The sequence below is a fragment of the Mastigoproctus giganteus genome, chromosome 1 (genome assembly GCF_048544385.1).
Source record: "Mastigoproctus giganteus isolate SK-2022 chromosome 1, ASM4854438v1, whole genome shotgun sequence".
Taxonomy (NCBI): domain Eukaryota; kingdom Metazoa; phylum Arthropoda; class Arachnida; order Uropygi; family Thelyphonidae; genus Mastigoproctus; species Mastigoproctus giganteus.
The window spans coordinates 15,373,045-15,400,968 of record NC_143575.1 but is presented as its reverse complement, the minus strand read 5'-3'; the positions used below and the strand labels follow the sequence as shown (position 1 = coordinate 15,400,968).

The 27,924-nt window shown below is 38.1% G+C and overlaps 2 protein-coding genes across 4 annotated transcripts in view; one reads left to right on the top strand and one right to left on the bottom strand.

The window, feature by feature from the left end:
* The window catches only part of bwa (alkaline ceramidase), a 54,036-nt gene extending 40,118 nt beyond the window's left edge, over positions 1–13,918 (bottom strand). Inside the window, exons 1-2 of the mRNA XM_090378794.1 lie at positions 13,522–13,918; positions 2,252–2,508 (exon numbers count right to left, since the gene is read on the bottom strand). Of these exons, the coding sequence (XP_090234920.1) occupies positions 2,252–2,508; positions 13,522–13,623 (359 nt within the window). The 5' untranslated portion in view covers positions 13,624–13,918. The remainder of the gene's footprint in view (positions 1–2,251; positions 2,509–13,521) is intronic.
* Positions 13,919–23,233: 9,315 nt separating this feature from the next.
* LOC150090574 (uncharacterized) overlaps positions 23,234–27,924 on the top strand; it is a 66,175-nt gene continuing 61,484 nt past the window's right edge. For 2 of the 3 annotated variants that reach the window (XM_090378792.1, XM_090378793.1), the window contains exons 1-2: positions 23,661–23,761; positions 27,056–27,250. In XM_090378792.1, the coding sequence (XP_090234918.1) occupies positions 27,104–27,250 (147 nt within the window). In that variant the 5' untranslated portion in view covers positions 23,661–23,761; positions 27,056–27,103. Of the gene's footprint in view, positions 23,313–23,660; positions 23,762–27,055; positions 27,251–27,924 lie in introns of those variants that run through there. The other variant, XM_090378791.1, reaches the window with a different exon arrangement.

The following is a 27,924-nucleotide window of genomic DNA, read 5'->3' as shown; positions in this document are numbered from 1 at the left end:
TTCGGTGTTTATGAATGATACTGAGGATGGGATATCAAGTTTAATGTCCAAGTTTGCAGATGATACAAAGGTTGGCAGGGTTGTTAAGGACACTACTGATGCTATGCTGCTGCTGCAACAGGATCTGTAAAGGTTGAACAGATGGGCTGAGAGGTGGCAAATGAAGTTTAACATTGACAAATGTAAAGTACTACATATGGGAAACAGTAACCCCAGAGCAACGTATCAACTCTGCGGTACTACACTGACAGTGGTGGAGAATGAAAAGGACCTGGGGGTAATTGTGCAGGCAGATATGAAGTTCTCTGAGCAGTGCAGACGAGCTGCAAGAGTAGCTCATGGTGTCTTGTCAATGATATACAGGAATTTTTCTAGCAGGGATAAGGAGGTGATTATTCCCTTGTATAAGGCAATGGTTAGGCCACATCTTGAGTACTGTATACAGGTCTGGAGGCCTCATTTCAAGAAGGATGTAGAGCTGCTGGAACGAGTACAGAGAAGGGCAACAAGATTAGTGAATGGAACAAAGGGGTGCTCTTATGAAGAAAGGCTTAAGTTTTGCAAATTACAGAGTCTGGAGACTAGGCACCGGCGAGGTGATCTGATAGAGGTGTATAAGGCTTTGAATGGTTTGAGCATGCTCAATGCCAATGGGATTCTTCATCTTGCTCAGAATAATCACCTCAGAGGGCATAAATTCAAATTGAGGAAGGACGGATGTCGGATAGATGTGCGGAAATTTGCCTTTGGCCAGCGGGTGGTTGGTTGGTGGAACCGACTTCCATCACTTGTTGTTGAAGTTGATAGCCTAAACAAATTTAAAGCTCAACTGGACAGGTATTTCGAACGAACGGAGGGGTGAAATGGGAGTGGTGTGTTTTTTTTTTTTTTTTTTTTTGGCTGATGCTGAATAAGCTTGCTTTCTTGCATCATATGCCTCTACTAATGCTAATGCTAATGCTAATTAAGAAGTACAAAGCAGAACAAAGTTTGTCATCTGTTGCATGGAATTAGGTCTTGCTGCTTCAACAGTGAATACTATTTTAAAGGACAGTGTGCGTAAAAAAGAACATGTTAAAGGATCATCACATTTAAGATCAACAGTGATCACAAAACAGCATTCAAGTGCTATATCGAAGATGGAAAATCAGATTCCGAAGCGAGTACCCCTGAGTCCAATGGCCAATCAAGCAAATGCAAGAAGTATTTAAGAAGATATTAAGGATAAGTACAGCGAACCCCAAGCCAAGTTCATGGCAAGCAACGGGTGGTTTAATAGGTTCAAGCATCGTGCTGGTATCCAAAACATTAAAGTATTGCAGTGACGTCGCCAGTACCAATTCTGTAGCTGCAGAGAAATTTTGTGATGTGTTAGAAAAAAACCCTTCTAAATCTCCACAGCCCTCAACTTCCGCAGCGGTGTGCTTCTCAGCTGGAGAGTTAATTCTGGCAATGATGCTCAAAAGGTAAAACTTGCTGACGTTATGCCTGTCGCCTCTCTCTTTTTGTAATTTTTATAATTTTGAAATTTTTGTAATTTTGTACACTTTTGTAATTTTTCCTGCGCATGAGATAAAAAAATTGAATAAATAATTCTATTTACATATTCGTTGAACATTTCTTTTTTGCTTCAATCAAATTCAGTGTGCATAGTTGCAAATGCTGCAAAAACATTTAGGGAAATTCTGACTTACATAGAGTTGCGCGGAACACAACGCTTACGTAAGTCAGGAAGTGGCTGTAGAACAATGCCTTTACACTACTATTGTTTTTGTTTAAGAGCTATCTATGGTGTATCTACACCAATATTTAATCAATAATTTTACGCTCTTATAATATACGCCTAGTTGCATTTGGATTTATTATAGTAGGGATACTATAATATAAGGTGAATAGAATTACACATGAAAAAAATAAATAAAAAATTAACTAAGCCACAAGTAAATTAATTGGTTCTTTATAATGCATTTGCTCTGATCACAGCTAGGATATGGTTTATTTTTTGCAGCACCTTCATTCTTGTATTTTTTTTTAAATTTTCAATGGACAGATAAAAAGAAATTTTGCTTTTCAAAGCCAGCTCATAAACTGACAATGAAGTTCAATAAATTAAACTTGAACCATAAAGAAGATCTCAAGCATTTATCATGATTTACGATAAACAAAATGAGAAAAGTAACAAATCTATAATAAATTAATATGATGTAAACAGATTTACTAATAGTTTAATATATACAGAAAAGAATCTTACCTGTCTTTCTTTAGGCAAGATGGAATGAATCTCCTTGGGACCCACATTCCAAGTGCTGCCATAAGTAACCATAATATAGCCAATTCATCCAGAAGCTGTCCAACAAGACTAAGTGTGGCATGAAAATAAGCAGATGAAACACCTACTATGAGATGTAATGTCCAGATAATATACACACCTCGATTAAAAGCCTGAGCATACTGTTTGAAAAGGGTGGTCAATAATGGTGGAAGAAGCAAAAACAATACATTGCTTATCTAGAGAAAAAGAAAAATAAATGATACACATGTAATAAATACATGCATGATTTATAAAATATACGCTGGTTAAGTTTCTTTCTGCTTGGATTGCTGTCATCATGTCAAAAAGGAGAACTAATACAAGCTAGAATCACTGCTTGTCAAAAATAATCACTAAATAAATTATTATTATTATTATTTCTTTTTTTAAAGTGGGCATTTTTTAAGCCCACTTTTAAGCAAACACATCAATAATAAAAAGAAGAATCCAGAAATATGGACAATCTATATTTTAGTGATTGAACTATTCCGGTATCTGGAAGGTAATGCATTCACTAGATAATAAAAATAATGTAAAATTCTATAAATTTATGGGGATAAGTGTTTTCCCTTAGTTAATATTTATTTTAATATCATAAAATATTTCTGGACTTTTAATTTATATAATTTATTTCTAGTTTCTATTTTTATAACTCCTCCACATGTTGAATATGAAACTGCACACTTTTAGAAATTGTATATTTTAAAATGGAAAAAAAAAAAAAAAAAAAACCTGTCTGTTTTCATCAATCACTTGAGTGAATAAAGTCATACCCTTCTGCCATGATTGGAAGCATTTCTGAAACCTGTTTATAGATATCAATTTTAGTGCCCTCAAATACAAGACTGGATTTGCTTCAGAGCCTTTTTCAGCAAAATTTTGATACTTGGGAACTCAAAGTCAAGTGGATCCAAACTGGAGTAGTTCGAAGGCTGCTCCATCTGAAGGATTTATTTTTAAACATATCTAGTTGGTATCACTAGATAATATTAGTAGAAAATGATGCAAGAAAGCAAGATTACAGTGCATCAGCCAAAAAAAATTCCACATCACCCACTCCAATAGTCTGTCCTTGAATTTTGTATTGGTAGTGACAAATGATGCAAGAGAGCAAACTTATAATGCAACATGTAAAAAAAAAAAACCCTTTCCACGTCACCTGTCTATCCCCTCCAATAATTAGTTCAGTTCTTCCTTTAATTTATTCAAACTACCAACCTCCACGACAACAAATGGAAGTTTCTTCTAACAATCGACCACCTGCTGGATGAAGGCAAACTTACACACATCTATTCTGAAACCATCCTTCCACAATTTGAATTTATGTCCTTCGTATGTATAGTCTACGCAAGAGGAAGAATAACATCAGCATTGGGTTTTCTCAATCCATTCAAAGCCTTAAACACCTCAATTAGATCACAGGTGCCCAGTCAAACTTGAATTTGTGACCCCTCATGTGTGTAGTCTGAGCAAGAGGAAGAATGTCATTACCATTCAACTTACTCACTACATTCAAGGCCTTAAACATCTCAATCAGATTTTCCAGCAGGTGCCTAGTTTCCAGAAGATGCAATTTGCAGCTCTGAAGCTTTTCTAGTTAAGAGCACCCATTTCTTCCCTTTGCCAATCTGGTTGCTTTTCTCTGCACCCATTCTACCAGATCTACATCCTTCCTAAAGTGAGGCTTCCAGACCTGTACACAATGACCCCCGGGGACTCACATCTGGTGAGTATGGGCTTGGCACACCCAGGGTCCTGAGCTGGATATCATCATTCTTCTCTTTCTTAGTGATTCCCTTCTACTTTTGACACTCTCTCTCTCTCAAGGTTACTCGGGAACTTTTTTTTTTTTTTTTCCTGGTGCAGCATAAGCCTTAGGCTGCTTCCTTGCATCATATGGATATTAATAATAATAATACTCAAGATGTGGCCTAACCATGGCTTTGTACAAAGGGATAATCACCTGCCTCTCCCTGATAACAAAGTTCTTGAATATCATTGAAAAAACCCCATGAGCTGTTCTGGCAGCACGTCTGCACTACACAGAGAATTTCGTATCATGAGTGTACAATTACCTCCAGTTCTTTTTCATTTTGCACTATCCTGAGTGTATCACCACACGATTGATAAGTTACTCTGGGATTACTGCTGCCCATATGTAGTACTTTCCATTTGTCAATGTTAAACTTGGGCTGCCATTTGTCAATCTACTGACCCAATTTTCCTAGATCTTGTTGCAGGAGTGCACCCTGATTACTGTAAACACCCTGCCAACCTTTGTATTGTCTCCAAACTTTGACATTAAGTTTGATATACCTTCATCAATATTGAAAACAACAATGGACTCCACTAATAACATTAGTTCATGAGGAGCAGTGCCCAATGATAATTACTAATTTAGAATTAGCATTAGCAGAAGCACATGATGCAAGAAAGCAAGCTTTTGCAGCATCAGCCAAAAAAAAAAAAAAAAACTTCCCATTCGAGCCATCCATTTGCTCCAAACGTTTGTCCAGTTCTCCCATGAATTTATCTAAGTTATCAACTTCCCCAATTACAGATGTAAATTTGTTCCAGCAATCAACCACCTACTGACTAAAGCCAAATTTACACACATCTATTCTACAACTGTCTTTCCTCAATTTGAATTTATGCTCAGGTGTGTAATCTGAGCAAGAGGAAGAATCCCTTCAGCATTGGACTTGCTCAAACCATTCAAGACCTTGTACACCTCAATCAAATCACCTCACAGGTGCCTAGTCTCCAGATGCTGCAATTTGTAGAACTTAAGCCTTTCTTGGCAAGAGCACCCCTTTGTTCACCTCACCAATCACACTGCCCTTCCCTGTACTCATTCCAACAGCTCTACATCTTTCTTAAAATGGGGCCTCCAGACCTGTATGCAGTACTCAAGGTGTGGCCTGACCATTGCCATATACAAAGAATAATCACTTCCTTATCCCTGCTGGTAAAATTCCTGTATATCACCGAAAATCCCCCCATGACCTGCTCTGGCAGCCTGTCTGTACTGCTCAGAAAACTTCATATCTGACTGCACAATTACCCACAGGTCTTTTTCATTCTCCACTACCCTGAGTGCAGTACCATACAGTTGGTACATTACTCTGGGGTCACTGCTACCCATATGCAGGTACTTTGCATTTGTCAATGTTAAACCTCAGTTGCCACATTTCAGCCCATCTGCCCAACCTTTCTAGATCCTGCTGCAATAATGTGCTGTCATTACTGTCATTAACAACCCTGCCTATCTTTGTATCATCTGCAAACTTGGACATTAAGCCTGATATATCTTCATTAATATCACTGATAAATATAAAACACAACAATGGGCCCAATGCTGAACCCTGGGGGGCATCACTAACAACATTAATCAACAAACAGCAGTGTCCATTGATTACCCTCTCTGTCTTCTCCTACTCAATCATTCTTTTACCCATAGCAGCAACTTGCCCTTAATGACATACTGCTCTAATTTGTACAATAGTCTTCCATGTGTAACAGTATCAAAAGCTTTCCGAAAATCCAAGTACAGTAAACCGTCGATTTAACGGACCCCGATAAAACGGATTTCGGATTTAATGGCTAGGACAAATAATAATACAGTAATGTACATATTAATAGGACAAATAATAATACAGTAATCCGTTTTGAGAAAGAGCAAATGATGCTCACAACAACTACTTTGTAGTTTTTTAAGAGTGTCTATGGTGTATCTAAACACCGATATTATATAGATATTAAACTCTTAAAGTATTATGCCAAGTGCATTTAATTATTTTAAATATTATCTTATACACCTTTTGGCATCTCTCATATTGTGCGAGTAACTGCACAACTGGGTCGTCATGTCTGCAGTACTAGGGTACCTGCCCACCCACTGATGATAGGCCAATAGCCTTGAAACATGTCTGGGTGGTGGTACTCACTGAGAATAAGTAACAATAGTCTTCTCTATTAGTGAAGCGTTACTTATTTGAGGTAGTGCAGTATCATGGCAACTCGTCGTGAAGGCAGAGCACAATATGAGAAAGAGCAAATGATGCCCACAACAACTACTTTGTAGTTTTTTAAGAGTGTCTATGGTGTATCTAAACACCGATATTATATAGATATTAAACTCTTAAAGTATTATGCCAAGTGCATTTAATTATTTTAAATAATACAGTAATGTACAATGAAATTAATAATAACCACAGTGTTATTATTAATTAAAAATTAATAATAATTAACTATTTCCATTATTGTTTTGATAATTACCTACTTTTATTTTTATAACCAAATTCAGGAAATTGTTTTTTATTCTTTCTGAAAATGTGTTCAAATAGCTGTTTTTCCAAATTACAGATAACAGATAAGAAGAGGAAGAAGAGGCGGTGACTTGCGAGCTGAACGTCAATCGGGACAATAAACTACAGGTCTACCGACTTGCTTTGTTTTGGTTTCAGTCTGCCTCAAGCTATCATGCGGTCAAGTTGCATACAGTGTTTCTGTATATCCAGCTAGTCCCTAAAAAGGATAACAAATCAATCCCATCCAATTATCGACCCATTGCAATTACTTCTACTCTTTATAAAGTAATGGAGAAATCATTTAACCGGCAACTCTTAAACTACCTAGAAACCTTCTGTCTGATAAACGATCGCCAGTATAGATTCCATCAGTGTCAATCCACTGGTGATATTCTGGCTTATGTTACCCATTTATGGACAAATTCAATGGAAAAGTTCGGTGAAACAAAAGCAGTTGCTCTTGGCATCTCAAAGGCTTTCGATCATGTTTGGCATAAAGGTCTTCTAAACAAGCTTCCACCTTATGGTTTGCAAACCATTTTTTGCAACTGGTTATCCAGTTTTCACTCTGATCGCTCACTGAGGGTGATGGTAGATGGCTCTCTGTCTTCTAACTTCTCCACTAATGCTGGTGTCCCCCAAGGTTCAGTTCTTTTCCCCACTCTTTTCCTCTTGTATATTAATGACCTTCTTCCATTGACTGGAAATCCTATCCATAGTTTTGCCGATGATAGCACATTGCATTCCACTTTCCATTTTGGGATCAATATTAATTGCCCTGCTCAATCAGCTTCAACTTCTCGAATATCCGCTACCAAATCCTTAAATGCCAATCTCCAGGTAATTCTCCAGTGGGGCAAAGACAACTCAGTTGATTTCAACCCTTCTAAAACTCAGTCTTTTCTTATATCTCACAAAATGGATTCTTCTGCTCCTATGCTTATATTTGGTGACACTCCGATTTCTAGGCAAAATGATATATCTCTTTTGGGGATTAACCTGACTTCTAATCTCTCTCTCTTGTCACAAGCACATTACAAATATTGCTTCCTCTGCATCTAAAATACTTATTTTTCTCTTTCGCTCTCGACGTTACTTTTCTTCCAAACAGCTGTTCACTCTGTACAAATCACAAATCTGCCCTACCATGGAATAATGTTCCCACATCTGGGGCAGTGCCCCCAAAACCCCTGGCTTCTAGATTCTATTCAGAAGAGGGCAGTTAAGTTAATTAATGACTCATCTCTAACAGAGTCTCTCCACTCGCTGTCTCATAGACGTACTGTTTCTGCTGCATGCCTTTTCTATAGATACTTCCATGGAAGTATCTATAGAAATGGTATCTATATTTCTATAGATACTATAGATATAGAAAAGGTATGTATCTATATTTCTATAGATACTCTAGATATAGAAAAGGTATCTATATTTCTATAGATACTTCCACGGAAGTATCTATAGAAAAGGCATGCAGCAAAAACAGTACGTCTATGAGACAGCGAGTGGAGAGACTCTGTTAGAGATGAGTCATTAATTAACTTAACTGTCCTCTTCTGAATAGAATCTAGAAGCCTGAGAGAGGTTTTGGGGGCACTGCCCCCAGATGTGGGAACAATATTTCTTCTGAACTGGCTTCCATAATTGCCGCTCTCTCTTTCAAAACAGTCCGAACACGTGCCGCCACCAGCTAACATCTATTTACTGTTCAACTTCAACCTCACAGAACCAACTTGTCATCTTGCTCGTTTATTCATTCAATTGGCGTTTTCTGGACAGCCTTCCTACGTATTTCCTGAAAATTAGTCTGCAGAAGTTCAAGTATAATGTCAACAAATATCTTCTTTCATCTTCTCAACCTCCAACCCAAGCACAGTACTAAGTACTATAGGCTCTATAGTAAAAAAAAAACAAAAAAAAAAAACAGATAAGAGGAGGCGGTGACTTGCGAGCTGAACGTGACTCGGGACACTAAACTGCAGGTCTACCGACTCGCTTTTTTTCGGTCTCAGTCTGCGTCAAGCTATCGTGCGGTGAGGTTGTATACAGTGTTTCTGTGATTTCTGAATTGTGACTTTATTTATTAAATAATTTTGCAATCCTTACAATTTAAAATGGCATCAAGTGAGAGAGGAGTTAAAAGAAAGCGTGTGAACTTAAATGTGGCACAGAAATTAGAGCTAATTGAGAAATTAGAAAAAGGCATCTCAGTAGCACGTGTTTGTGAAATTAAAAGTGTAAAAAAACAAACTGTTTCTGATATCCGTAAATAAAAGGCCAAATTGCAACTTTTTATATTTACAACAGAAAATTACATATAAATTATTATATAATTTAATATTTTTATATTGTACAGTACTGTTTATTGTATTAAAAGTTTTTTTTAAATTAAGAATAAAAAATGGCCCCCCACCCAGGTAACATTTGATTTAACGGACTTCCGGCATTAACCCCAGGGGCTCACATCTGGTGAGTATGGGTTGGGCACACCTAGGGTCCTGAGCTGGATATCATCATTATTTTATTTTTTGGTGATTCCTTTCTCTTTCTCTCTCTCTCTTAGGTTAACTCGGGAATTTTTTTTTTTTTTTTTTGGCTGGTGCAGCATAAACCTCAGGCTTTCTTGCACCTCATAGCTAATAATAATAATAATAATAAAAAAAATTAACGAACACCCATTCTCCCCTATTAGTCCTTTAAATCGAGGGTTTACTGTATATGATATCAATATTATTTTCTGCACCCAGTTGCTCTGTGACCACATCATAGTATCCAATCAAATTGGTCAGACAAGACTTCCCCATGCTGTGTCTGAATTATAACTGCAGTCTTGTCTGGATGATCCTGAAATACTTCTTTAAACAGTGACTCCATTATTTTCCCAGGAATAGAACTAACATGTCTGTAAATACTGCTGACACCCTTCGACCCCCCCCCTTTGTGAACTTGAAATACATTTACACATCTCCAGTCCATGAGCCCCGAGTCCAAGGATGCTATCATAATTATGGCTAAGGGTTTGCTTAGTACATTTGCTGCCTCCTTTAATGTAATTGGATAGAACCCATCCACTCCAGGTGCCTTTCTTATGTTTAATTTCAACAATTTCTCCTCCAATTTGCTCTCAGTTAGTAGCAAATAGTAACAAAGTAACAATAGTAACAAAGACAATATTCAGTGTTTCAGCAACAATATACAGTATACGAACAGCCTAATGTGATGTGTATGAAAAAAGAATAACTGCTAATTTTCTATTGGTGCAGTATTAATGAAATTTGGGAGATGGCTTCATAAATCTTTCTAAAACAGCCAAATATATTAAATTTCCTGAAAATCCATCCACTGGAAGCCAAGTTATTACTTGCAGACAGACAGGTGGACATGATGAAAAGAATAGGCACCGTACACAAATATGGTAATGAACTTAAAAAAAAATACGAAAAATGAAAACAGAGAAAAAATAATATAAAATAAATACCTACATATGCAAATTTAGAATAATAAAATTACACTGTTATTATAAACGAACTATATCAATTTGTTACAGTGAAAGTTTGAAAAAATTCTTCCCCCATACATAACATTATTTTGTATAATTTTATGGTAGAATGGTGGATCTTGATCCCCAAAAACAGTGATATTCTAGATGCTGTTGCTGAGATTTTCTTGGAGCACTGATTATTCTAGCCAAAGTGCGCCATTTATAATTCCAATTTAAATGTTTTCTTCAATGGCAAGCTTACATGTGCAAGTTGAAAAACCTGGATTAACTCAAGTAGGAGCCCTACTCTTGCTTCAGATTAATTAACCACATCTTCAACTGAAGAGGGTTGTTAATAATTCTTCAATCTCTCATAGAATTTGAATCTAGATCTATCCAAAAGCAAAACCACCATACAGCTATAGAGAATTCTGGTTGTGTGAAAGGCTCCAATAATTCAGAAAACAGTCCATACACCTGTTTTTTTCCAAAATGAATTACAGATTTACAAGTGCAAAAAAGCGCTGAATAAGTATTGGCAACATGATTCAAGAAAGAAAAGCTTATACAGCATTAAAAAAATAGATTAAAAAAAATTGTCCAAACTTTTCTTAAATTCGTTCAGACTACAAACTTCCACAAAACTGGGTGGTTTATTATTATATACAGGGTGATTCACTACCAGTGCGACAAACTTGCAGGAGGTGTAGGGGGCACAAAGACGAATCGGAATCACATAGCATTGCAGGGTCCGAAATGCCTTCATCATGCGGTAGAGGACGTTGAACGGGAGGTCGCGTGAACAGCGATCCCGCTGGAAGTCAGCATTTGCGAACCGTTTCTGTTGAAGAAACCAAGTAGCAAAAGTCCTCCGGAGTGGATAATCTGCAGGCTCCAATGATTGCACGCGTTGCAGATGGTACGAACTCATTTGGTTTGTTGACAGTATCCTCCATACAGCGGATTGGGAAATACCCAATCGTTGGCCTATCGCTCGAGTACTCGTACTCGGATTGCCTTCTGCAAGATGTAGGACATTCTCCTTTGTCTGGCGTCCTCGTCTTCTGTGCACACGTGCGAAAATCGTATGATGAGGAGAACGCCTGTGCGGGAAACGTTCCTGGTATAAGCGCAGAGCGGCGCGCCCCGTTACAGTCCGCAGCTCCATATGCGAGGTACATGTTGGCCAGTTCAACGTTTGAATACTCATCCATCCTACTGCCTTGGGAACCGGTTCGCAAATGCTGACTTCCAGCGGGTTCGCTGTTCACGCGACCTCCCATTCAACGTCCTCTACTGAATGACGAAGGCATTTCGGACCCTGCAATGCTATGTGATTCCGATTCATCTTTGTGCCCCCTACACCTCCTGTAAGTTTGTCGCACTGGTAGTGAATCACCCTGTATATTCCAACAATTGATTACTTTTTGGTTGAATGCAAATTTCCATGCATCCATTCTATAATCATCCTTTTCCAATTTAAATTTATGTTCCCTTATGTGTTTCACTTGAAAAAGATTCCAGTGATATTTACTTTACTGAACTCTGTTAGTATTAGTATGCTAAATGATGCAAAAAGCGCCCTGACCATCAGCCAAAAAACAAAAAGTTACCTACCTCATCTGTCCAATCCCTTCTAGTAGGTAATCCGTCCAATTCTTCCTTAAATTTATTCAAACACATTTCCACAACACCAGACAGAAATTCACTCTAATGATTAATTACTCTCTGGATGAAAGTAAATTTTGCACACCAATCCTGCAACCATCCTTTTTCAATTCCAGTTTTTGTCCCATTATGGTGTTGTCTGAGGAGTAAGGGTGAAACCAGCAGCAGCGAGCTTACTCTAACCAGTTAAATCCTTAAAACATTTCAATCAGATTCCTTGTAGGCACTTAGTTTCTAAGTACTGCAATTTGTAGCACTTTGAACCTAAGAACTACGAGATTGAAGCATTTCGAACTGAAGTTTTTCATGATGAGTACCCTTTTGTGTCTTTGACTAATCCTGCTACTCTTCTCTGCCGTTCTGAAAGATAAACATCCTTAAAATGAGGCTTCCTGCATGCACCTGTTTGCAGCTTGCTGCCGAGTAAGCTGCAAATCCATGAGTTCCAATTGATTTCTAAAGTGAAATTTGTGCTGATGAGAATTATCTTTCAAGAGGAAATATACAGTATTTCTCATAATGGGCAGTTTTTTATATGGTGTTAATAATACAAAAGAAATTTTTACTTTAGATCTGACTCCATCATACTAAATATGAATTTAATACTATTAGTGTTGTTATACTAAATATCAAAGTTAATACTTTAATGTAGTCAAAAGTTCTTTTTCAACAATACCCAGACAATTGAAGAAATACATGATTTTTACCCATTAAGTAGAAAATTAATCTGTGGCCATCTTCATGGAACTTCAGAACCAGCAAAATGAAGGTATATTTTCACATGCAGAAGAGAGAATGAGGGTGAGGGGCAAATACAAAATTTTTTGGGAGTAACAGAAGGCTAGATCTTATGAAAACTGGATAAGCACTTTTTGGCATGGAAAGGTATGAATAATAGGTTTTGTTTTGTTTTTTAATTACACTGAAAGTATAACTGCTTGATAAGCAGATCACCTTTACATTTATTTTGCATATATATTTTCAACATTTCCTCTGGAAAGCTTTCCGCTGGATATCATCATTCTTCTCTTTCTTGATAATTTGTTTCTACCTCTCTCTCAGGGTAACTCTGGAAATTTTTTTTGGCTGGTGCAGCATAAGCTTCAGGTACACTCCAAATTGTCAATTGGTCTACATTTGCTATCTAAGTATATTTCCAAGAGGTCTGAATAAAACTAAAGGAACTGGTCAAATTAATACACGGAATGTGCCAATGAACATTTTCCTTTCCTTTCTCTCTACTTGTTTCCTTGCATCATTCTGCCAATACTATTCCTTTTTTACTATACTTCATGAGGATTATTCAACCAAATTAAATGAAATCAAGTATAAGTAAATTTTATTAAATTAAACCATCAAACGTTTGCCTTCTTAAATTCAAATATTAGATGATCCTTGGGGCTCACATCTGGTGAGTATGGGCTTGGCACGCCCAGAGTTCTGAGCTGGATATCATCATTCTTCTCTTTCTTGATAATTCGTTTCTACCTCTCTCTCTCTCAGGGTAACTCGGAAATTTTTTTTGGCTGGTGCAGCATAAGCTTCAGGCTTCCTTGCACCATATGGCTAATAATAATAATAATAATGCATATGACGCTTCTTTTTTTTCCTTTTAGATTGTAAACGTCTGATGTTCATTACTCCTTCTTCTCCCTACAGCCATATTAATTACACTATGTTGAGTAAGCATGTAGACGCCATGCTTTCTGTTAAGTCAAATATAATGATTGCATTCTGAAATAATGATGACTCACCGTGTTAACAAACTCTGCTATTACAGGAGAGATCAGATAATTCCCTTCACACCAATCTACTGGTGATGTTCCGCGTCGTAACGGCCAGTCATACAGAGTCATGTTCTCAAATTTTCAACTTTATAAATATCTGTCCAGCAAAACACTCAAAATCAATCTGCCCTGCACTTCAAACAAAATAAAGACCAACTCAATCACTAATGTAAAAAATACAAATATATAAAACTTCTTCAAAAATGTTATTGAAAGTACCCATTATAGCATTAATTTAATTTGTCAAATGGTTACAGAATAATTCATTGGACTCATCTGTCAAACCATCACATTACACAACAAAGCAGACGACGCTTACGCAAAGCAAAATCAACAAACAAGAACACGAAAGACGTCAAACAGATAATAGTCTCTACTTGACAACTACGCAGATAACAAAGTATCATACGCCCTCTAGTATGAATATTGTGTAATATTCTCTAAGATGTTGCAGTAGAAGAGGGAGCGTAAACAAATGGAGAATAATTGTGCCTAAGTGGCAAGAGTCGAAGTTTAATGGTCACCTTTGGTCATATAGTTAAATTAAGAAACTAAAAAGTTTATTGATAACTGTTTGATGACCTATTCTGTGACGCATCAGTGTACTGGCTGTCTGTAAATTATGTATTCTATGATTAGTTTGTCTGGATAAAAAATTCTGTTATCAAACAAGGACACGAAAGACGTCAAACAGATGATAGTTTCTACTTGACAACTACGCAGATTACAAAGATGCCCCATAGCTAAACAACTCCTTCGTATACGAAGTAAAATCCTTCAACTTTCCATCGCGAGCCACACAAACCCCGCCTCGCACTTCAAGTCCTAACGGCGGAATTTCCCTTTCATCTCCACGTAGCCTACTGGATGCTCTCTCATGCCGTTAAATATTACCAAACCACAGAGATCTTCAACTCTCAGCAACGGTCTCAAAGCAGGGAGAGTACTGTGGCTCAGGGGAGAACTGAAGGCGCGATTTTCCTACGAATCATGACCTGAATAAATGTGCTATCTGTGCAATGTAAAGACAGTTTGCTACTCCAACTGGATCTAGATAAGTTGGGCAAATGGACTGAGAAGTGCCAACTGAAGTTTAACATTGAAAAATGCAATAAAAGCTACTGCATATGGGTAGCAATAACCCAAGAGAAACGAACCAGCTGTGTGTACTGCACTCAGGGAAGTGGAAAGTGAAAAAGACTTCTGGGTAATTGTCCAGTCAAATGTGAAGTTTACTGAGCAGTGCAGACGGGCTGCCAGGGCAGGTCTTTTCAATGATATATAGGAGTCTTTTCAATAGTATATAGGAATTTTGCTAGAAGGGACGGGGAAGTGATTATCCCCTTATACAAGGCAATAGTCAGGCCACACCTAGGGTATTGGTACAGGTCAGGAGGCCTCATTTTAGGAAGGATGTAGAGTTGCTACAAAGGGGAACAAGATTGGTGGGGGAACAAAGAGGGTGCTCTTACCAAGAAAAGCTTAAGTTCTGCAAATTGCCTGGAGAGTAGGCACCTGCAAGGTGATCTGAAAGAGGTGTATTAGGCCTTGAATGGGTTGAGCAAGCTGAATGCTGACGGGATTCTTCCTCTTGCTCAAATTAAGAACCTGAAGGGGCATAGATTCAAATTGAGGAACACAGTTGTAGAATAGATGTGCGGAAATTGCCAGGGGGTGGTTGATTGGTGGAACAGACTTCCATAATTTGTTGCGGACGTTGATAGCCTAAATAAATTTATGCCTTAAATCAGCCTTAAATTTATTGGGTGAAAAGGGAGTGTTTTTTTTTTTTTTTTTTTTTTGGCTGATGCTGCATAAGCTTGCTTTCTGCCTCTACTAATTCTAATATAGCCAGGGGGATATCTTTGTGTGTGATCGGTGCAGAAAATGTGTTGAAATGAGGTATCATCTCAGCTTTTTTATGAGCCTTTATGAGAGCTTGAAGGAAGGGGTAGATGACCACAAAGGTACTAAGATGGCGGTCCACATCGAGCTCTCAGCTGCCCAACTGAATGCCAGAGCTCATTCTTGAGCATTATGCAGCACGATTCTTTATATCTTTTAGTCAGCCGCTGACCTTGATGTGCTCGCGTGTGTGGCAATGGATCGACTGGTTTATTTTCGAGTATAGTCTCCAATTGCTCTTCTGCTGCTGTTTTTGCAAGCATTACTTTCATACTACTGAATTACTTGGCAATTTCATCTCAGTATTTTCATTTTGAATGTTCCAATGAAGTTTCTCCAATTCTATATCAGTAAAGATTTTATTTCTGGATATAAAGTGATGTTGATCTACTAGCCTTTGTTATTAATGTTCGAGTACAGGTATGTTTCTTTCCAAACTTTGTACATCTTTTTTTTGTAACCACGTTTGTAACAGATCACTATTTGTCGATTTTCTAAGACTGCATATTTTCGACGTCGTGGCTGGCTTTCCAGTAGGTCTGCAGTCTCCAACCCTTGTTGCTCAGATGGAGGTCATGAGTCCTGTAGCCCACTTGTTGCTAGATGTCTTACTACTCTAACATCTAGAGAAGTTCTTGTCCCGGGCGACGACTGATCCGATATAGGAATTCTTTTTGTTCATAACACCATTTGTTCGGTTATGGCACTTTTAGTCTAGCTCTAAAGCAAAAGCCTGTCTGGCTTGGGAGGCTGTACTAGTAACTATGCTACGTCATCAGAGCCTCTTGGTTCATAGGAACACGTAGTATCACCAGGAAAAGATAGTCCCTCGGCGGGGTTATTATTATTATTATTTCTCCATGATTGGGGGTTCCACGTCGTGACGGGTATTGCTACCAAGTACACAGGGTGGTTGTTGTTACGTCTGGTGATACTGTTGGTCGAGGAACTCTCTGATTGTCCTACAGGTGTTCAGGATTGCGACATTCAGGAGTTCCTTGCAGGTGTTCGCTGGGAGACCTATTGCTGCTAGGCTATAATGTAGGGTCTTTGACACCATACCTGTTGTTGACACGATGATCGGGGTGGCTGTTATTTGTGGAATATGCCACATCTCTTTGATCTCCTGTCTTAGATTCATGTACTTTTTGATTTTTTCCCAATGGGTTTTCTGCAGATTGCCAGTGTTTGGTACCGCTATCAATCAGATAGGTAGCTTTTTCCTTCTTGTCCACAAGGGTTATGTCCGGTCTGTTGTGCGGAGATTGTCCTATCCGTTATTATGGCGCGGTCCAAGTACAGCTTGTGGGTTGGGGTTTCTAGTATTGCCTGGGGTACGTACTTGTAGTACGGTACACTTTCTTCGATCAACTGGTATTTCATTGCTAGGTTCTGATGGCTACCTGGTCGTGTCTATGAGTGTAGTCAGTCTGGGTGATCACCTTGCATCCCGCGGTGATGTGTTGAATCGTTTTTGAGGCCAGGTGGCATCGTCAACTTGTGTCATTGGACACTACGGGCTCCTTGGCGATGTATTTTCTATAGTTCCTGGTGTTGATTACTTGGTTTTGGATGGCGAGCATAAATCCATTGGTCTTGGGGAAGAGCGTCTCGCTCGTGAGCCATGCATTGGAAACAATTTCCTTTTTCATTTTCTTTCCAGGCAATTGACAGTCTCTTCAAGGAAGATTGATTTCGGGTGGCGTTGGCAGCTTTTGGTTATTATTATTTATTATTATTATTAGCTATATGGTGCAAAGAAGCCTGAGGCTTACGCTGCACAAGCCAAAAAAAAAAAATCCCCAGTTACCCTGAGAGAGAGAGAGAGAGAGAGAGAGAGAGAGAGAGAGAGAGAGAGAGAGAGAGAGAGAGAGAGAGAGAGAGAGAGAGAGAGAAAAGGGAATCAGCAAGAAAGGGAAGAATGATGATATCCAGCTCAGGATCCTGGGTGTGGCAAGCCCAAACTCACCAGATGTGAGCCCGTTATCATTGTCCTTGTCTTTTTCATGATATCTTCCAGCTCAGTGTTAGTCCAATCTATGACCAAGTAGGAGTATGTTAGCACTAGAACTGCATTGGTGTTTATGGCTTTAAATGTGTTCCTTCCATTCAGCTTTGCTTTCTGAGCAGGCTTCTGAGTCTCTGATGGTATTTTTCTGTCAGGCAGGCCTTAATTTCCTTGTGCTTGTGCCAACCATGGCATCTCCCTGTGCCATGGTTTCGATCTTTTTACCAGTCCTCAGCTGGTAGTTCGGGTTGACTAATTTTCCCTGGTCCTATCCGTGGGTCTTGCATTTGTCCAGACCAAATTCCATCCTAATATCATTGTTGAATTCTTCAGTGATCTGGAGTAGGTGCTGGAGGTGTTTCTTGGTTCCCGCGTAGAGCTTGATGTCATCCACGTATATCAGGTGAGTGAGGGTGAACAAGTTCTTCCGTCCTTTTTTCAGGTTATATCCGTACTTGCTGCCGTTGAGCATGTTGGATAGCGGGTAAGTGCTATGCAGAACCACAATGTGCTCACGGCATCTCCCTCAAAGACTCCTCTCCTGATGGGGATTGGCCTGGTTGTGAGGTTTTCGACCTTAATGGTGGTACTCCATTTCTCCATCGGTTCTCCTAGGAAGTTTGTGACTATTGGATTGATTTTGTAGCTGTTCAGCGTCTCTATTAGCCAGCTATGAGGTACGGAGTCGAAGGCCTCGCGGTAATCAATGTAGGCTGTGTATATGTTGCGGCGTTTTTGTAGGCTTGCTCCATAACCGCGGCATCTATGGTTAATTGCTCCTTGCATACTTTGATCAGCCGCTTGCATCCTTTCTGCTGTTCAGTCATTATGCTCTGGCTCTCCAAGTGGTCTGATGTCTTCCTGGTTATGCAGTTTGTCAGGATCTTGTACATTGTTGGAAGACAGGTGATTGGCCTATACTTCACAGGGTTTCTTGTATCTTCGTCTTTAGGCTTCAAATATGTGAAGAACTTGAGTGAAAAACTTCGGGATTGTCTCTGGGTGCCTTATCATACGGGTGAACTGCTCTGCTAGGTGTTTCTGTGTGCAAGTGAGCTTCTTGTACCAGTAGTTGTGGACGTTATATATTCCTGAAGTTCGCCAGTTGTGAGAGTTCCTGATCATCTGTTTTACTTCTTTTTCCCGAATCTCCCACCCTCTCCTTTCTTGTACGTCCTTGGTTTTCTTGCGTTCTAGTTCTATTCAGGGGGCTCGACTGTTATGTTTTACTTCTCTGCTCTATATGTTTCCCTAGAACTCCTCAATCGTCTTCAGCTCGGGTGGTCCTATCCCTTCTTTGCCTTCTTCTCCAAGATTCCTGTAGAAGCCTCTTTGGTCCTGTTCGAAGATTCGGTTGTTTATTTTCCCCTGGGAGCTCTCTTTGTATCGGCGTTGTCACTTGCTGAGTGCAAGGAGTTTCTGCTTCAATGTGTCCCAGTACTCTCCTATTCTCTGATTTTTGTCTCATGTTTGTTATGGACGCTGTCTCTCTTGAGGATTCTCTTCACATTTCCAATTAATTTCTTACTCCTATTGCCCCATTGGTACTGGGTCAGTTGTTCTATCTTCACTCTTAATTCTTCTATCTTCTGCTGAAATCTCCTTTCCCAAGCTGGTGGTTCCTTCTGTTTTCGGTTGTTCTGCTGCTTGGTCCCTCGTTTCTCTTCCATTAATCCTCGTGGCTGCTACCTAAGAAAATCCAAGGCTATGTGGATGGCCGCCAGTGTTGAACCATTGCTGTCGAGATAATGCGGTATTATATGCCGATTGAGGTGTTCTGTGACTCTCCACAAGGTTCTATTTGGCCTCTGCTTCGGTATCATGTGACTCTTTGTGGGGTCCATTCCTTCGAATTCTGTTAGGGCCTTCTTCCACTCATCCTCTATTCTGGATATCATGACCTTGTGTCTTTCGATTTCAGCTGCTGTGGGTTGCATTTCTTCTTGCTCTTCATCCTCTGGTTCCGTATTCTTTATCCTTTGTAGTTGATCGCTGACCTCTGCTTGATTTTTTCCAAGATTCCAGGAGTGTCCGTTTCTTCATTATGATGGTCCTTTTCTGGTCCGCTATTCGCTGTTCAGTGACTTGAATCCGGGAATCGTTCCAGCCACCTGATATGTAGTCTCGCACTGTAAGTTGTCATATCGGTCTCCGGCTTTGTAGTATGCTTGCTTGATGTACGAATTCATTTTGATGCTTCACTGCATGCATTGGCGTTTTCTTTCTTCCTGGGTGGTCACTTCCAGTTGGTGGGGCTGGATGGTCTTGTCCTTCTCCTGTAGTAGCCATATGGGGAACAGCGCCACTTGCTCCCCTGTCTTCCTCGGGTGACCGTCTCTGAATTTTCGAACCGACCCCACTGCCTAAGGCCTGAACACGAGTGAGTTTATCCTGCGCCACACTCTATGCAGTATGATTAATATTTCTCTGCAACATCATCCATCTATGAAAGTGGAACTGTTTTGCTTCGGCTTATGTACAGTGGTAGTTCTTGAGCGGTGATGCCAGATGGCACCACAATCTTATCCTCTTTATCCTGTGCTACACTCGATGCAGTATGATTAATATTTCTCTGCGACATCATCCATCTATGGAGGTGGACCTGTTTTGCTTCGGCTTATGTCCATTGGTAGTTCTTGATTATAACGCCAGATGGCGCCACAACCTGTCTTAACCGCCACTCCGACCTTGGGGTAGGTAGGTCCCTTTGAGCACCTTTCACGATTTTTATTTATTTATTAATTTTTATTATTATTATTCTAATTTATTACTATTATTATACCCGTCTCCTAGCGTGATGGAGCCCCTTTCGCCAAGAGGGTACTTGAACCCCGATCCATCAGGCTGGTAGTCGAGTGTCGTGACCACTGGGTCATCATGCCCATTATTATTATTTACCATATGTGCATGAAAACCTGAGGCTTAATCTGCACCAGTCAAAAAAATTCCCGAGTTACCCTGAGAGGGAGAGAGGTAAAAAGGAATCACCAAGAAAGAGAAGAATGATGATATCCAGCTTAAGACCCTTGGTGTACCAAGCACATACTATGGCGACTAAACATAAATGGACGGAATTAAGCCTGGAAATTAAACTAAAAATTATACAAGAGGCTGATAGGTTGGAAAGTAGCAAAACGGACATTGAGCATTAGTAGAGACATTTGATGCAAGAAAGCAAGCTTATGCAGCATCAGCCAAAAAAATAAATAAATAAAATAAATAAAAAATAACCACTTCCACTTCACCCCTCTGTTCGTTCGAAATACCTGTCCAGCTGAGCCTTAAACTTATTTAGGCTATCAACTTCCACGACAAGGAATGGAAGTCTATTCCACCAACCAACCACCCGCTGGCTAAAGGCAAATTTCCTCATGTCTATCCTACATCTTTCTTTCCTCAATTTGAATTTATGCCCTCTCAGGTGATTATTCTGAGCAAGAGGAAGAATCCCATCAGCATTGAGCATGCTTAAACCATTCAAGGCTTTATACACCTCTATCAGATCACCTCGCCAGTGCCTAGTCTCCAGACACTGTAATTTGCAAAACTTAAGCCTTTCTTTGTAAGAGCACCCCTTTGTTCCATTCACTAATCTTGTTGCCCTTCTCTGTACTCGTTCCAGCATCTCTACATCCTTCTTGAAATGAGGCCTCCAGACCTGTATACAGTATTCTAGGTGCGGTCTGACCATTGCCTTATACAAGGGAATAATCACCTCCTTATCCCTGCTAGAAAAATTCCTATATATCATCGACAATACACCACGAGCTACTCTTGCAGCCCGTCTGCACTGCTCAGAAAACTTCATATCTGCCTGCACAACCACCCCCAGGTCCCTTTCATTCTCTACCACTACAGTGTAGTACCACAGAGTTGATACGTTGCTCTGGGGTTGTTGTTTCCCATATGTAGTACTTTACATTTGTCAATGTTAAACTTCATTTGCTGCCCCTCAGCCCATCTGCTCAACCTTTCCAGATCCTGTTGCAGTAGCATAGTGTCAGTAGTTTTTCAAAGGAACACTACACCCCTTTATCTACAATACTAAAAAACCAAAAAAGACTTGAAGAAGTGTGTGACACTGGAGCAGCGATGAAGAACACGAAACGAATTCGTTGTGCAAAACACGAAGAACTTGAAACAAAACTCTTTGAGCGGTACCAACAAATGCGTGTTTCTAATTTGCCAATATCAGGCCCGATTTTGCAAGAAAAGGCAAATTATCTAGCTCAGCAACATGGAATTAGCGACTTCAAATGCAGCAATGGCTGGCTCCAAAGATTTAAAGACAGGAATAACTTGGTATCGCGAAATGTTTGCAGTGAGTCTGGATTACTCAACAAAGATAAGGCTACAGACTGGTTGTGTTCTGTACGGCCCATTCTTGAAAATATTTAGGCAAAGGATATTTTTAATCTTGACGGACAGGTTTATTTTATAATTTGCTGCCAAGCAAAACATGTTCGAGAACAGTCTTGTCATGGTGGAAAATTAAGTAAACAAAAACTCACTGTTCTATTATGCTGCAATCCAGATGGCAGTGCAAAACTACGCCCACTTGTGATTGGTAAGTCTTCTAAGCCAAGATGTTTTAAAGCAGTTAACCGACTTCTCTGTGATTATGAGGGCAATAGAAGTGCTTGGCTTACGGTTAGAATTTTTCAGTCTTGGTTATCAAAAGTGGACAGAAGAATTGCTTCAGAAAAAAAGGAACATTTTGATGATTCTAGATCGTTGTATAGCACATTTTGCCGAGATACATATGTTGACAAATATGTGGCTGTTGTTTTTACTCCCCAATACCACCAGTTTAATGCAACCACTGGATCAAGGCATTATCTATAGCTCCAAGAGAACACACATCGCAACATAGGAGGGAACAACTTGCAGAAAAATTGGAATGTCTTGGATGCTATCCGTAATCTTGTTATTGCTTGGGACAGTATTGCATAAAGTGTAATAATCAACTGCTGCAGAAAGAGTGACTTTGGAGAGAATATCATTGAAATACATGGTCTAGCAGACGAATGTGATAGTAACATTGAGAAATGGAGGAATCTGAAGGAGCATATGGATTTTGTTGGCGAATTTGAAGAGTTTGTGAAGGTGGATGAAGTTACTACCACTGCAAAGCCAAGACCAGAAGACCTTCTGAGCACCAAACAAAACAATGATGTTTTTGTTCCCAGTGACAGCGAAAGTGAAGAACTGCCATCTAAAAAGATGCCCAAAATGCATCGAACATAATAGAGAATGTGTTGGCCTGCTGTAACGTTGATAAAGAAACAACTATTGCATTCGATTATGTCTGTGCTGTGGTTAAAAATGCATATAGGACAAAAACTGTGCAAAAAAACATTTAAATTAGATTAATTTATTAAAAAGTTAATGGTTTGCATGTCTCCTTTTATATTAAGATTGTAATTCTTTTTACTGTGATACTAAAATATTGTATGTAAATATATACTGTACAATATTTTCAATTTGTTAATTGTTCTTTTCTTAGTTTATCTTACAAATAAAATTAAATCTTTAAAAAATATGTTATTCTTATTGCTGTATTGTTAGACAAGGCTTTTATTTTATTATTTTATTATATTAATTTATTTTTGATATTTATTATTAGATATACAGTATGTACCAAAAAAAAAAAACGGTAAAATTCTGACACTTTTGGGGGACCTCGTTATTACAAAACGTGAAAAATTTAGGTCCCTTGATGCCTATACTCACTGGGTGCGCCAAGCCTATATACTGTGAGTATATGCTTGGCGCACCCAGGGTTCTGAGCTGGATATCATCATTCTTCTCTTTCTTGGTGATGTCCTTCTCTCTCTATCGTGCGGTAATTCAGAAATTTTTGTTTGGCTGCTGCAGCATAAGCCCCACGCTTCCTTGCTCAATTCGACTAATAATTAATAATAATAATAATAATAATAATAATAATAATAATAATAATAATAATAATAATAATAATAACTTTGTGTTAAGGAGATTCGGCTGTAGATGCACATATTAAAAACATGTTATATAGGGGCGTGGCAATCGTTTTTTTTTTTTTTGTCAGTGCGGCGCTATCAACTTCTTCAAATGTCGAGTGAAAAAGGATCGGGATAATTACCCTTCTAAATTTTTGTGTCACACAATTATACTCTCGCGTTGATGTTGCATTATTTTTTTTAAAGTTATAATCACAAAGATAATGGAAAGTGGGTTTCTGGCTTTTCTTACGTTAACAGTGGATAACAGTAGTTAAAGCTGGTTTTGGATTTTTCCTCTGCTCTAATAAATCAAGTACCGTATCTGTCTCTATAAGTTCAATTAAATTTGAATTTATACAGTTTTATTTCATTATTGCTCAGACTAATGTGTTTATCATAATTGTGAAATTAGTGTGGTCGAGGGAAGTTAGCATCCATATATAGTTCTCGTGACAATATACTGGTTTCGCCACTTGTCAGTTTGGAGAGGTCTCTCCAAACTGACAAGTGGAAAAACCGATTCGGGCCTGTTGTTGACCGAAGTTTTAAGGTCTCTTCAATCGGGGCTTTAATTAGTTTATTGCAGCGGAAAGGAGCTAGTCTTCCCCCTCCACCTCCGAGTTATTCCGGTATTCCCGCCCGTACAAGAAGCAAATCAGCCCAGCGAACATATAAACATAATACACAGTAAAACCAATAGTAACTCTATTGTATACTGATGATCAGATTATTATTAAAATACATATATAAAGAATAACTAAGTTCAACTGCCTTTGAAAGCAAATGTAAAAGACAGCCTTGCATGTCCATTGCAGAGCTTCCATAAATGTAACTTTTCCCACCAAATCCAAATATGGATTGTTTTGTGCTGATTTGAGTGACAGCACATTACATTTTTAGGCAAAAAGTGATTAAATAAAATTTTGGTGTAAAATTGTAATGTGATAAAAAATAATGCAATGTTCCACTTGTAGAAACTGCTGTATGAGAATTTACAGCAGTTGTTTAAACATAATAGATAAATATAATTAATGTTGGACTTAATTTCCTGATAAATTCTGTTAATTTTCCTTTTCCTAGCCTGACTGGAAGCTCCATCACCTATATTTTCTTGTGCTTATATGTCCTCTAAAGTCCCTTTAAGTGGGGGTTGATTCAGTGAAACAAAATATTAAAAAAAAAGTCTGTACCCATGTTCATTGGAATGTTTTTTTTTTAAGCTCCCTGAACTAGCTAATCACTTTTGTAAAGAGACTTATGGTACCCCCTGTACATGCACACATATTAAAATCATTTAGAGGCAGAGTTCAAAATGGAAAATTTTTATGAAATGGAGTGTCACCTAATAAAATATCTTATTTTTAATAATCGAATTGCACATCATGAAATCCAATTCAAATGAAGTATTGCACTTTGTAAATGGGTAAAAACCTGTGAAGTGCTAATAAATGGAACTGGAAGCACTCTGGCCTATTTTGAACTCTGCTTAAAAGTATCAGTTGCTTAACATATTTTCAATAATGAAATATTTCTATCAAATTGTAATGTTTTTGCTAATGTGTTTTCACAAAATAAGCTGCCCATTCTAGTCTCACTACTGAAAGTTTCCTTGATTTGAGGGTTCTTTGAGTTTGGGACCTTGAGGCATATTTTTCCACCTTCTCTGGAGGACTAGCTGTAATATGGCAGTTAATTTTGTGACATTCAAACAAAAATATGCATATTTATGTACAGAGGACCAAAATATGGATAGAATTGATGAATTGATATTTTTTCTGCCATTATTGATGACAAATGTAAATGAAGCTAAGTAAAAAAAAAAAAAAAAAAAAGTCTATCAAATATTGGCTTGCAGCAGTGATAAATCTGACCATACTGCCAGGTGTACCACTGCAGGGAGGATAAGGAATCAGCAGGTCTGACAGTGTGGTTGTTAATGATCACATAGGAAAAAGTAGACACTCAGAAACCTTGGAGAGGGGGCAAAATTAGTAGTTGTGTAAAATATTTGATTGATCCCTGGTTTTTACCATACTGAAATTCTTAAGATATAAAGGTTGTTAAGCACAAGTGGCCATAATTATGGAAATACTTGAGCATCTGTGATTTGAAAAATATAAATGTTGGTATGAATGATTCCAAATATGTGCTTATAACCATAAATGTATTATGTTTAAAAGTGTGTCTATGGGCTGATTTGCATGTTGTATGGGCTGAATAGCCTGGAACAATTCACAGCACAGGATTGTTGATGGAGAATTACCTGTTCTCTATCTCATTAGAATCCTCAAATTCAGCTTTTGAAATGGAAAGCTTGCTTGCCCCTCCATCAACATTTTTCACTTTTCATCTTTTGAGAGAAACAGTGGGGTGGGGAAAGGAAACGTTCATATATGATTGGATTAATTTGGAGTATACTTCAATATTTTATTTTGATCTTACTCTAAAATTATGCATTTTGTCAGAAGAATTTGAAAATTTGTTTATTTTCAAAATGAAAGACCATTTTCCTCAGCATGTTAAAATGCTGAGGAAATCCACCTAAAGAAAGTACTACTCAGAAATCACTGTGAGATAGACAACAAGATTAAAAAAAATTATTATTTTTGTTCTTATTCAATATGAATGTGATAACTTTACCAAATTATTATAGAAATTTTGTTGTTTGGAATTAAAATTATGTTTACTTTGATAAAATACATTTGTATTCCCAGACATGTGTGAAATATTAGGAATTAAAATAATATTTCTTACTTTTTATTAATTCCAAAAGACAAAAAAATAAAATCATCCAATGAGTTCATACCCAATTTGGTAGTGATTAATTTATGTTGTCTGCAATTCTTTGATTTATCAACCATTATGAGGCAATCGGTGAAATCTGTTGTGACTATATATGAGAGCTAATGTTATGGCTGCACTATGCAGATGAGTTTTTCTTATGATACTGATAGTTTTGTGTTATATGCAAAAATTTGATTCGCATAGAACTTCGTTGTTAGTAAACAACATTGCCAGATTTAGGTAGTTTGGGCATGCATATTTTTAGAGCCCTAAAATAAGGTGGGGAGGGCAACAGTAATTCCATGGTCTGCTCCCCCATGTGACCTTTGGCTCCTGAAGCATCTGCACCATTGTGCCTTGAAAAAATCCAACATTGGAATTTTTTTCAATTTGAAGCTATCTATGTTGATGCCATAACAGTGATATCAGTCCATCTTAGCTACACCTTTTTATAATTGATTCTTGTAACTCCGATATTACTGGGATATTAAATTATAAAATACACCCATCCCTTATATGTTTAGTTTTGATTTGATATTTTTAGTCTTTCTTGCTTTATCTTTCTACTTTTTGTTTTGTTTTCATTTGAATGGTTCTTTATTTATTTAATTTAAGTTGGTTTGTTTGTATTTTATTTCCTTCTCTTCGTTTTTTTTTTTTTTGTGTGTTTACAGTGGCAATCTTTTTTTATGGGGAGCATTGGCCAGTGTTCAGGAACTGAAGACTGGGTGTGAAGACTATAGAATTAGCCCATTTAATTAGAATGATTTAATCGACTTAATGGTTTTAGTTTTATATGCCCTTTCTGAACTTTTTATTATAGGTACGATTTAAATCATATCCAGTTAAGCAGTTCTGTCATTGAGTGGTAATGCCTTCAGATCAGCATGAAGAAACTGCTAATAATAAAGAAAAATCTGAGGATCCACCTAAAGAAAGTGCTGCTCAGAAATCACCATGTGTATGTTTGTCCAGCCTAAGTCGAGATGGGGCAAGGAGTGCATTTACACCATATAGGGTCAGTAAACCATATTTTAATACTTCTGCATTTTTGCTTTGTCTAACTATAGAAAAGTTTCTCTCACAGTTATAGCAGTCTCAACTCCACCATTATAACAGAAAGAAATGCCTGCAGTGGGTTAGGGTGCATTGGAAAATGGTCATCAGTTCAAACAAATCCCTGTAACATTTGGGCTTGGTTGAGATTATATTAATGAAATATTATCATGAAATCTGTAATATTATCAATTAAAAATTAATTTATTCTTTATTGAAAGTTAAATTAAAGTCACTAATTGAAATATATTTCAAAAAAGAACATCCAAAGTCAGATTTAGGAATTAACCTAGGTCTAAGCAAGCAGTTAAATTTGTTAATAATATGGTGACTTTTTTTTTTTTTTAATGTAAACCCCACACACGAGAGGTATTAGAACCTATAGTACTTAGTACCATGCTTGGGTTGGAGGTTGAGAAGACGAAAGAAGATATTTGTTGACATTGGACTTGAACTTCTGTAGACTGTAATTTTCAGGAAATACGTAGGAAGGAAGGTTATTCCAGAAAATGGCAGTTGAATGAATAAACAAGGAAGGTGAAAAGGTGGTTCTGTGAGTTTGAAGTTGGATGGTAAATGGATGTTGGCTGGTGGCGGCACGTGTTTGGACTATTTTGAAAGAGACAGTGGGAATTA